Raw genomic sequence first — 12,238 nt, 5'->3', positions numbered from 1 at the left:
CATATACAATCCATTCATAGAATATACCTCCAATATGTTTAAAGAACACTCCCCATAATTTCTGGAAGTATATCCAAATGAAAGTAACTAAGAAAATCAAACATTTTCTTTCAACCTGTACTCCCTACTGTTCAATTAGCTTAGACTGACAAAAGTGGGTGATGATGTAATAAAATACTGGAGAGGAGTTTTCATCTTGTATTGCTCTTTCATAGTACTCCATTTATAAGGCCAACAGCATTACTGCTGATAGAGTGAAATGAAACATAGTTTATAAGGAACAGTGGCTAAGAAATTTGAAAATGGGTCAGAATCCTCAGTGAACAAGATCTGGTATCCCGCTTGGAGCAGAGAATAATAATTAGGGAGTAAGGCAAAACAAGGCCAGCTCTTCCGTGGCAAAAGGGGGGGGAAAGCAGCTTTGCTCCTTAATATTAATTCCCATCCATCACTCAAGTTTGTCCTCCCCCCCCCCTTACTTAATGAATCCACAAATAAACACAAACTTCCATGTCACTGCATTTCAAAAATGTAAATACAGGAATGTTTTGGTTTAAAAAAAAAAAGGAAGATAAAACATGGTCAAATTAGCCTTAACAGTATATTGTTATAAATGCCAGTCACTCTATTTTCCCCCTAAGTTGGACTGTAATGAAAGCACAAGAATGACAGCACAAAAAAAAAAAAAAAAGAATGACAGCACAAAGTGTAAATTGTAGAAATGATTCTGCTGGCATAAATCAGTAACACATACGTCCTCCTTCTTTTCCTTCTTCTTCTTCCTGGGGTGAGAGTCAGATTCTTGTGAGGGGGCATTGAGCTCACTGGAGTATTCCCGTATTAAAACTTCAATGGCCCCTTTGATCATCTGATCTCTTCTCTTTGTTTCTTCATCTAAGGCTTCTTCGTCATCATTAGTGACAGTTTCTGGCCTGGCATTCTTTAAAAAAAAAACAAAAACAAGGCAGATTCAGGAGATGGGAAAGGGGGGGTAAAAAAAAAATATCAAACAAGAAAATCAAAATCATTCAAAACAAGTTAGTACACAAAACAAACAAACATGTTTTCTCCAAAACATCTCTGTAGTCCTATTAAATGCAGACTTAGCTTTACTCCCAACTTCACAAAACTAAACTGTATTTGTTTTACGCTTTCTTCCTTGGATATACTGTACTCTATCATTTTCCTTTCTTTGTTCCCTTGCTATCTAACGTTCTGACCCCTAACTAGCAAGAGAAGATTGAATCACAGGGTTAGCACACTACACATCTGAAAAGCTTTCAAAATTTTTCAGATCCTCTTGCTCAATACTTGCACAAACTAATGATATTTACTGAGTAACTCATTCTAGTGTTGAAAACTTAATTACATTGAAAAAGCAAAATACAATTTTATGTACCTATGATAGCCACTGTTTTAAATAAACAAAAACAGGGACCTCCTTGGCAGTCCTGTGGTTAAGATTCAATGCTCCCACTGCAGGGGATGCGGGTTCAATTCCTGGTCAGGGAACTAAGAACCCATATGCTGTTGGGGTACAGCCAAAACAAAACAAAAGTAAATATAATATTTATATTATACAATATAATATATAAAATATATTTATAAAATAAAATATATAAAAATATAATAAAGTACAAAAGTATATAAAATAATAACCAAAAACATATGTATGTTAAACAAATAAAACTATATACAACAAAATATAAACATTAGGAAGACCAGGAGCTGGAATGATGCTTCTCTTTTCCCTCTCTGCTTTCTGCAATGTGGGAATACCATTTAAAAAACTCAAAATAACTAAAAAGGAATCAACTCTAAATATGCGCACCTTTCTCCCCACAACTTGTGAATGTAACATAATGAAAAATAAAAACAAATTCATGTTGTACTACTTCTCACAAAGAAGTAACAGACTATGGGGCTGGGAGGAAGAGGCCGGGTCACAAGGCTTGTGGCTTAGTTACCTAAACCAGAGACTAAACCCGGGCCCCTCAGCAGTGAAACAGCACTCTTTTAACCACTGGACCACCAGGGAATTCTTTCCCAAGACGATTATTTTTTAAACAAAGTCTAAATTGTTACCTGTGTCCATGTGGGAAAAAAATTACTGGTTTCCAGTATCCTACTGTCCTTATTTCTGCTTTATTTTAAAGCTCCTAGTTAAGTAATTAATCCAAGTTCAAATGACAAAATCTAGAGAATGACCTCAAGCTCCAGACAATTTCATTACCCTCTTCTCTTCTTAAAACTTGGAAAGGAGGAGAAGTATGACAAAGAAGCAACAAAAAAGTATGACAAAGAAGATAAACATAAAGATTTATGTATACAAAAGCTTTTGTAACTTAAAGCTACATACATACTTAGTAAATATATATTGCGCAAATTTTCAGATACAAACAAGAATTCTGCTTTTCTGGACAAAAGCTGACTCTTGGTCGCCATGCTCTAAACTCTCTCCAAGGTGAGTGTCATGCCTTGTGCCTCCTTCATTTAACTGAGCTGTGATTTCATAATAACCAGCATTCTGAACGCTATCCCCAGTGGATACTTCTTCAGCACACATTTATTTCTTAATTTGCTCAAATTCTTGAGTTTACTATATGCAGACACTATGTTAGATGGTTAAAAATTCAAAATTAAAGAAAGAAATAACTTTCCCTTTAAGTATTTAACAATATAAGAGAAGAAAGAAGGATAAGAGACACAGATGAAGATATGATACAGATAAAGTTCATGTAAGTCCTTAAATGTGGTAACTAACCACTCTGAGTTCCTTACTTTCTCAAACCTGCTCCTTCATCTAATTTTCTTAAAGCCAACTATCTACTTGGCATCTTGGATAAAGATACAATGCTTTAACCAAGGTGAGTAATTCAGTTGTTTATATTATTTACCAATTTATTTTCTTTTTTTTTTTTTCCAATTATTTTTATTAGTTGGAGGCTAATTACTTCGCAACATTGCAGTGGGTTTTGTCAACCAATTTATTTTCATAATAAAATTGTAAACTAAAATTTGGTGATGCAGTCCTTTCTTATTCTAAATCAATGATATATAACAATAAGGTCTTCATGCAGCTTTCATTAAAATCCCTTCAGCAATACTCTGCTTCTCCAAAAGTTTTAAAATGAAAAGAATTAAATCACCAGTAACCTGTCCCTGAAACCTCAGGTCCTGAAGACACATACAGCTATTTTTATCAACCCTCAGCTGTTGAGATCTAAATTCTTTATTATGAAAATAAACCTCATCAGAGAAAATCCAGTCTGTCTTTAGCATTTTACCTACATTCTAAATTTCTTTCCATGAACCCTCTACATCTCCATGCTCTTTTAAACATAAGGATAGAGGTGGGGTTACAAATCCAAAGCCTTATTCACCTAAAAATACTCATAGCCCCTAAATTCCCTACCACCACTCATCCTAAGCTAAGACTTAAATATTAATATAGCTAAACAGAAGTAAAGCATTTGGAATGATCTAGTTCACACCACATTACAAATGACTACTACCCCTTGATCTATAGAGAAAATGTACATTTTTTTAGAAGGAAAGCTTATGAGTCCCATCTCTTAACCAATTGTTAATGTAAGAAAAACAAAAATGACAATATGTGTCTTGGGAGGAAAAGTTATTTTTAGTTTCAACTTAAATTCTACTTCTAGGTCCTGAATCACAGACAACTTCCTGACTTCATTTTTTCTTCCACTTCAGAAACAGAAAGCATACTGAGCAGCAAGAAGTGAAGGGTTCAGCAGTGCAGCACAGTACAAAAAGATCAAAGAAATACACTGAATATCTGAGATGTTTACCAGTCCCAACTATTCAGAGCTTTTATAGTAAAGCTACTAGATGGAGAGTTAGGTAAAAACTCCACTTGGCTCACTCTTTGGCACTGACCTCTAGAGTCCAAAACAAGAACTTGGGCAACTAAGCAAATGTAGAGCTCTTTCTTTGGAAAAAACGTAGACTCCACCACACTCACACTAATTTCCAGACAAAAATGTGAAGGAGTTCCTACCTGCAGTATCTGATCTGTCCTCAATTAAAAAACATAAAGTAGGCAGCTCTTTCCAAAGGTTATTTGTACTTTCAATACTTGGAAGTCAACCTTGAATGAATGTGTGGTAAACAAGCACTATTTCTGATGATTTAGCAGATGTCTCTAGTCCTAAACCGCTACTATTGAACAAGAGGTAAAACAAAAGGACAAGGACTAAGATCAGTGTTGCTACCTCAAATGAAATAGTTTTACTACAAGTAAAAAAGTTCTTTCTACAGATTCTGTGAAAGCTAAATAAAAGCTTTTAATAGCGCTACTAATCAAGGCACATAATTCCTGTTAAAATTCTGGATCAGGAAAAACATCTTTCTAGACAAATTCGTGGTTCTTTTTGAATCAGAGAACTATACAACTAATCCTGTTCTTTCTCCTGCCTGGGGTCAGGAAAACGGATGAGGCGCCACACGTGTTTCTCGGTGTCTCATTCTCATACCCTCTACTTCAAATCACTATTTTCTGAATTTCTCCAACAAATCAACAATAAAAGATAAAGAACAACAACAAAAAAAGATAAAGAACAAATACACTTTCACATTTACCCTGAAAAATCATGACAATGTATTTACTTGTTTGAAAAAAAATTTTTATCTGATAGAATTATTCGTCTTCATTTTACTAGTATTGTTGAGTAAAATCAACAACTCTGCAAAACTATGCCATGTTTGTCTTACGACTTCAATACCTCTGGAAACCATGCCAAATGCACCCAGAAGTCAGGCCTGTTAATTTTTGAAATTTCATTTTATCTGAAATAACTGCTCCATTTTTATTAAGAGGTAGCTTCAACTCCATTCTTGAGCAAAAATATGAACAGATTTCAATTGTGAGTCCTCTTACTAACAGGGATTACAAAATGAAGTCACACAATTATACATTTCCTCATTTATATAAACACACAATGAAGTGATTTACTTTTCAATCGGAGCACAACACTTGCAATGCCACAATTTAAACCACCTCACAAATGACCAGAGTAAAATAATGAGTCCAGGGAAATTACATAAAACACTTTGAAAACATTGTATCCAGGCTTTATTTTAAATATGAATTTGGTTATCACAGCAAGGAAAATCTAAGACCGTTGGCTTTTTTAAGGTTTTAGGGCTACGACAGACAATAGTGCTGATATGAAATAAAATACAATTTCTCTGGAGTGTAAATTGTATTAAATCCTTATACAGCTAGGTAAAGACAGTAAAGATTATCAGGCGAGCAACATAAATGCAACTGTTACAATAAATGTTCACCCCATTCTCATCACGGGCAAGACTCTGACCTAGGTTCTGTGGAGGTACAAGATGAAAAAATAGTCTGTGAACTTATTGCCCTACCTTATAATCAGTGAATGTAGGATATGAGGATGAAAACGGGATAAGAAGGTGTGAGAGAGTGATAAAAACAAAATACACTACAAAGCAGACTGACATAACAGTAAAATCCTGCTTTATATAAAAAGGATTTAATTCTGCCTGAGAGGAATCAAGGGTAGGACTCATGATAGTTACATGAGTCAAGCAACATTTAAACTAAATGTGGACAGACCTTCAATAGGTAGCTTGTATGGGCAACAAGGATATCAAACCACAAAGGAGTCTGTAGGAATATATGACTGACACATAGAAGGGGATTGATGGAGTAAGCCAGAAGGGTAGATGGGAGCAAGGTTAGGATGCCATGCTAAGAATATAGGTTTCATATTTTGAGAAATTCAAAACCATTAAGGATGTATGAGCAAGGGGCTGACATAATTACACTTAATGTCTTATACCTTAGAGAAAAATGCCTGGAAAAATATGCAACAAAAATGTCTACGGTGGTTACTAATGATGATAGAATTATGGGTTGTATTTAACGTCTTCTTTAGAGGTCATTCTGCTTTTATGAATACTTTTACAATGTTTCTGTAAAGGAGTGAGTAAGGGAACTAAGGAAGCTACTTCTATTTTGAATAACAGTTAAAAGACTCAACAGACCAAAAAGGCTGTTTTGTTTTTATAGAGATAGAAAGGTAATAATGAATCTACTCTGGATTCATTCAGCTTGATATGTCAAAAGAAACTAGGAAGGGAAGACAAGGAAGTATACACTAAGGCTTTAGCTATTTTTTGCTTTGTTGAGAGGGAGTAGTAATGTATACATTACAAAATACAAAAATTCCCTTTACATTAGCTTCACTTAATAGAGCCACCACCTGATAAAAGTAATAAGATTTATTCTAATTCATTTTAGAACCTGTGTACTTCTAAAAGGGAGGGCAACTAATAAAAGTTTTGTAGGTTGAAATATATTTTGTACTTACTTACAAAGCTGTCTTAATGAATTAGCTCTGTTTGGAATAGTCTACCAGTGTTTTCTCTGGCAAGTTAACCTTGTCCAGCCTCCCTTACTACCTTCATCCCAACCTGGAATAAGCAAACCAACAGTCATCCACCCACTATGGGTAGATAAAAGACTTAAAATAACTATATGTAAAACACACTTGATGATCTTGTGAAGCCCTGTATTAGATTCATTCATAATGAGAAGCATTTACACTGAAAAAGCACAGTTAGCCTAGAGAAGACAATGCTATAGAAAACATACCCCATTAGAAGCTTTCTTCTTTGCTTTCCATTCATCTAGCTGTGCCTTTGTCTTTGCATCAACTTTAACAAGTAGCTTCTTCTCTCCAATCTGCAGGTCATGCAATAACCTGAGTGCACGGAGCGTAGACTCTGGTTCCTTATACTCACAGAATCCAAAGGCTAGCAAAGGATACAAAGAATTTAGTAAGATATCAAAACAATTATGAAAGATGAAAAATATTTATGGAAAACTGAAATCATTAGAGACCAAAGCATTATAACGCAAAGATTATTTCATCACTCCTTCTTTTCCTTCAATTACCTTTGACATGGATTTCTCTTTTAGCACTCTCAACCAACCAAAAGAAAAAAAGAGAAAAGAAAAATGGGAAAGGAAGAAAAATTCTCGTCAAGCAAAATGCTAGTATTAGAAATGCTGAAAAAATACTCAGCAAAATAGCAAATTTCATGATTAATTCTTTTAATTATTTCATGGATTCATTCCATCCTCAATTTCCTCACAGCTATAGTGAGGCAAGAAGGCTGCTTGAACCTAAATACAGCACTTTTCAGTTCAGAGATGTTAAACTACAAAAGTACTGATCTTTTATTCTATTTACTAGTCTAACTTTTCTGTCTCTGTTTCATTTTAATAGCTAGTCTATTTTCATGATTTTTAATAAAGATATTAAAACAAAATTAAATTTAAAAGAACATTGAAAATAAAATTAAACAAATGAATCCAAATATGTTTACACTTAGTGATACAACTACATGTTGAGTGATTTTTAAAACAGAAAATCTGACTATATACTTAAGTGGGATAGATCCTAAAGACAAAAAGATCTGTCAACAAGCATATTATTGATGACAGTATTGGTGCTATTGGTCTGAAATTATTGTATGTGAAATGTGAGAGGATAACAATAACAAATAATTATTTAATAGTCTATCATCCCCAGTGTTGAAGCTCAGGATTCTAAGTGTGGAAGAAAAACATAAGACATATGACAAAAAAGATTAGATAAAAATCTTTTAGGCTTGAATTTGAATTACTGTTCATTGGCAAAGTAAAGACCAAACAATGGATACAGTGTCTGCACCAATATCCAGATGGTCTTTTTGAAACAATTTCCCACTAAAAAGAACCAGAGCTTCTTCAGAAATGGCTGATCCCAAATCTTGGGCAGAAAAACTACTAGCTGAACTTTGTATATCTTATTCCCAGATAACAAGGAAGCTATCAAAGGCATTTAAGTTTGGGTCAAAAAATCACTGAAGATCCAATTTCCAAAGGCAACCTAAGACAACTTAAGCTTCACTAGGGATAATGACAATTAATCTATATTAAATAATAACAACAAATTGAATACTCGTCAATCCAGAAGTTCAAACTAGGTCTTAAAAAAGTCACTGCTAGAGGATGCTAAGAACATAAGATCATTCTTTTGAAAAATCAAAGAACCAAAGCATTTATCTCATTATTCTTACAGAAATTATATCTCTAAGTAGCCAAATAGTACATGGAAAAGGAAGTTTATCCTTATGGATGTATTGTATTAACAAATGATATTTGTTCTTCAATGAAGGAATAACACAATTCTTCCAAACTGTTACATTTGGCAAACCCCCAGTGAATGAATCAACCAGTCACTGACAAAAGCTGTTACCATTTAAAAAAAATTATAAGCGAATATGACTCCTAATGGAAGAAACTCCTAATTAGAATTCTTACATCTAAAAAGCATCAACAAAAACAACACAGACAAACTCAAATTTGATCAAGTCTCAAGCTACAACTACCAAACAGTTTACACTACAATGCAGTGGACAGAGATGCAAGACATGTAATTCTACTGGAGCTGCAATAAGCAAATCCAAACTGAGAAAACACTGCTGGGCAGAAGACCCAAGTTCTCCAACAAATCTCAAGAGAAAGAAGACAGACAGAACTAAAAATATTAAGAATCTCAAAAATATGTCAACCTACAGCAATGCAGGGATTTTACATGAATCCTGTCAAAAGGACTATCTAAGAAACTGACATTTGAGTCAGCTGGACATCTATCTGATCATGGACTGGATATTGACTGAATGTTGGATATCTAAACACTGAGAATAATTAGAAGAAATGTTTTTCCTTTGGTCTTATAATTGCATTTTAGGTATGTTTTTTAAAAAGAACTTATTTTAGGTGGGAGGGGGATTTAGGATGGGGAACACACGTACACCCATGGCTGATTCTTGTCAATATATGGCAAAAACCACTACAACACTGTAAAGTAATTAGCCTCCAATGAAAATAACTAATTTTTTAAAAACTTATCTTTTGGAGACATAAAAATATTTATAGACTAAATCATCTGGTGCTCAGGACTGTACAAATATAAAAAGAAAATGGACAGGGTACAGGTTAAGCTCAAATGGCATGACCTAATAAATGTTAAAACGCTAGACAAGTACATAAGAATTCACACTATTCTGCCAATTTTATATATGTATGAATTTTTCCATAATAAGTGTTTAAAGAATGTATATCAAACAGGTGTTTCTGCCAACTAGTATGAAAAGAATAGTTGGCTTTTAAGACTAACAGGTCATCTCATCATCTCTTCTACACTTCCTTCCTAAGTCCTAACTGTTTCATTTTTTTTTTAATTGTCCCATCTTGATCATACACTCCTGCTCTGAAACAAAAAGAACTTTTTAAAGTAATAAGAAACCAGTTAGCCTAATTTTTTTCCCCCTCTCCTACCTCCTATTAGCCTTTTTCACTTTCTAATCTCACCTCTCAGCCAACATCTTCCCAATTGCCTTTAGTCCTTATTCCAGTAGGAGTGAAGACAGAGTGCTAACAAAACTCTTCCATGGTTAACGAGAGCAAATGCAAACACAACTTACACTCACAGATTAAGATGATCTCAATAAATAAGCAAAAAATTACCTACCTTGAAGTTTTCCAGATGCACCTTGTACTCTCTTCCAGCTCAAAACTAGGCCACATTTCTTTAAAAGAAAACAAAAAAGATCCTTACCACTTAAAGTTATAATGCAAATAAGAACATAATTATACTCCTGCTTAGGAAAAAATAGAAGACAAAACATTCTCAGCAACTAAATTTTGCAATTCCCACAAGCTTATTATATGAATAAAATACACAAGTCATTTTAAAGGAAAATATAAATTGTGACTATTATTTCCAGAAAACTATCTTTCAATAAATTAGACATTTTAGTTTTATTTATCTTACAAATACATGTAAATAAACCCAAAATGCCCAAATATTGTAATAGTTAGAACTATAATAAATTCAAGTAAATACTGTAAGCCCATAAAGACTGTTTTAAAACACATGTATATATGAGAAAAAAAATTAAAACACATGTATATATTATAAAGGATTTTTAAAGACATAGGGAAATGCTTGATATGGGATGCAAATATATCATGAGACATGAAATTGCAGATACACAGTAATCTTTTTCTTTTTGGCCACACCCAAGGAGCGTGGGCTCTTCAGTTCCTCAACCAGGATCGAATCTGCATCCCCTGCATTGGAAACATGGAGTCTTAACCACTGGACCATTCAGTCTTAACCACTGGAAGTCCCAACAGTAAGATTTTTAACAATGTAAAGAAAAAAATTTCCAGAAAATGATCAGAAATACTCTAAAATGTTAACGGGGCAGGTTGTCTGAAGGGTGGGATATTTATTACATTTTGTTTACTCACAAAGTTTATTTCTCATTACTAAAGAAAAATTAGAAGGTTTAAAAGAAGTTTTGTGGGAAGTAATAACTAAAGATTATCTGTCAAAGCTGAGAAATGCATGGATTTTTCACATCTTCATTCAGAGAAACTACTAAAATGATAATCAAAGAATTGGGACTTCCCTGGTAGTATAATCTAGAAGTTAAGACTTTAAGTTTCCACTATAGGGGGTATGGGTTCAATCCCTGGTCAAGGAACTAAGTAAGATTCCATACGCCTCGCGGTGCAGCCAAAATACATATAAAAGACAAAATACTATAAGGTCAAACATAGTGTGCCTTTTGCAATGACAAAAGGCAAATGGATGGATAATAGCTCATTCAGGAAAACAAAGAAAGCTATGACTCCAAGTGTGTATAGAAGCAGATACTGATAAGAAAGAAAAAATTAGGCTAACTGACTCTATCAATACAAAACCTAGTGGGATCCAGACCAGGGGCAAAAGGTACTGTGGCGAATTGGGCTGAAGTGTAAAGCTGAATAAAAATAAGTTACTGCCTGACAATACAAATATGAAATAATCAAAGTCTCAGAGGCTTCAAGCAGCTACCCTTTCCCCATCACCAGAGAAGAGAGCCTGAACAGCAACCATCTGAAGAAAGTGAACAAAACAAGCTCGGGATGTGGAGCACCAGATATGAAAACACCAACGAGATTGCAAGAGTAAGAAGGGAAGAAAGTAAAGGTATAGGAAATGCTTCAAAAAAAAAAAAAAAAGAAATGCATGCTTCAAGTCAATCCTGTACCTGCAACCTCATACAGGCAGTCAATCATAAACTCACTAGGCATAAAACTCGAAGTTTTCTAGAGAAAACAACCCACCTCAAAGAACACTCCACCGAATTTAAAACCTCTGGCTGCCAGTCAGATTACCCTACAGCGATGCCCAACATTTTACAAAGTCAGCTTATGTATACAAAACTCTTTTAATCCCTAACTCTTAAATATGGACAATCATAGCTCCCCAGACATCCAAGTAAAGTCTTAAAAGTAAAAAGAGAAACAGAAGAGATAAATTCAGGAATTCAAAGATCTTAAAAAAGACTCTGCAGCACATATACATCAACAGCAGTTTTAAAAAAGGATGTTTCAAATTGAAAACATACACACGTGTGTCCACACAAAAACTTGTACACGAACGTTCACAGCATCATTATTCACAACAACCCAGTGTCCATCAATTGATAAACAGATAAACAAAATACAGCATAGTGACTAAAGGGAGTATTGAAGTGAACTGAAGTGAAGCCGCTCAGTCGTGTCGACTCTTTGCGACCCCATGAACTGTAGCCTACCAGGATCCTCAGTCCATGGGATTTTCCAGGCAAGAATACTGGAGTGGGTTGCCATTATTAGTTGGCCATAAAAAAGGAACAAAGTTTCACTAATAAGCTACACCATAGGTGAATCTTAAAAACATCAGGCTAAGTCAAAGACAAAACAAAAAAGCCACATATTCTAAAATTCCATTTACATAAAATGCATAGAACAAGCAAATCCACAGAGACAGGTTTAATAGTGGTTGCCAGACGCTCAGGGGAGGAGAAAACGGAAAGCAATGTTAATGGGTACAGTGTTTCTATATGGGGTGATAAAAATGTTCAGGAATTAAGACAGTGGTGATATTTGCAAAACTCTCTGAATATACTAAAGGCCACTGAACTGTGCATTATAAAAGGGTGAACTTTATGGTGTGTGGATTATATCTCAATAAAGACGTTTTTTAAAATGTCCTTCGAGGACTTCCCTGGTGGGTCAGTGGTTAAGAATCTGCCTGCCAATGCGGGTGGACACAGGTTCAATCCCTAATAAGGGAAGTAAGACCCCACATGCGAT

General features: G+C 34.5%; 1 protein-coding gene across 1 annotated transcript in view; it reads right to left on the bottom strand.

Moving 5' to 3' along the window:
- Window positions 1–12,238, bottom strand: part of RBM25 (RNA binding motif protein 25) — a 47,727-nt gene that overhangs the window by 21,081 nt on the left and 14,408 nt on the right. The window contains exons 5-7 of the mRNA XM_043472472.1: window positions 9,579–9,636; window positions 6,650–6,810; window positions 755–940 (exon numbers count right to left, since the gene is read on the bottom strand). Of these exons, the coding sequence (XP_043328407.1) occupies window positions 755–940; window positions 6,650–6,810; window positions 9,579–9,636 (405 nt within the window). The remainder of the gene's footprint in view (window positions 1–754; window positions 941–6,649; window positions 6,811–9,578; window positions 9,637–12,238) is intronic.

This window comes from Cervus canadensis, chromosome 6 (assembly GCF_019320065.1).
Source record: "Cervus canadensis isolate Bull #8, Minnesota chromosome 6, ASM1932006v1, whole genome shotgun sequence".
Classification (NCBI taxonomy): domain Eukaryota; kingdom Metazoa; phylum Chordata; class Mammalia; order Artiodactyla; family Cervidae; genus Cervus; species Cervus canadensis.
This window is presented reverse-complemented; position numbering and strand designations above follow the sequence as displayed.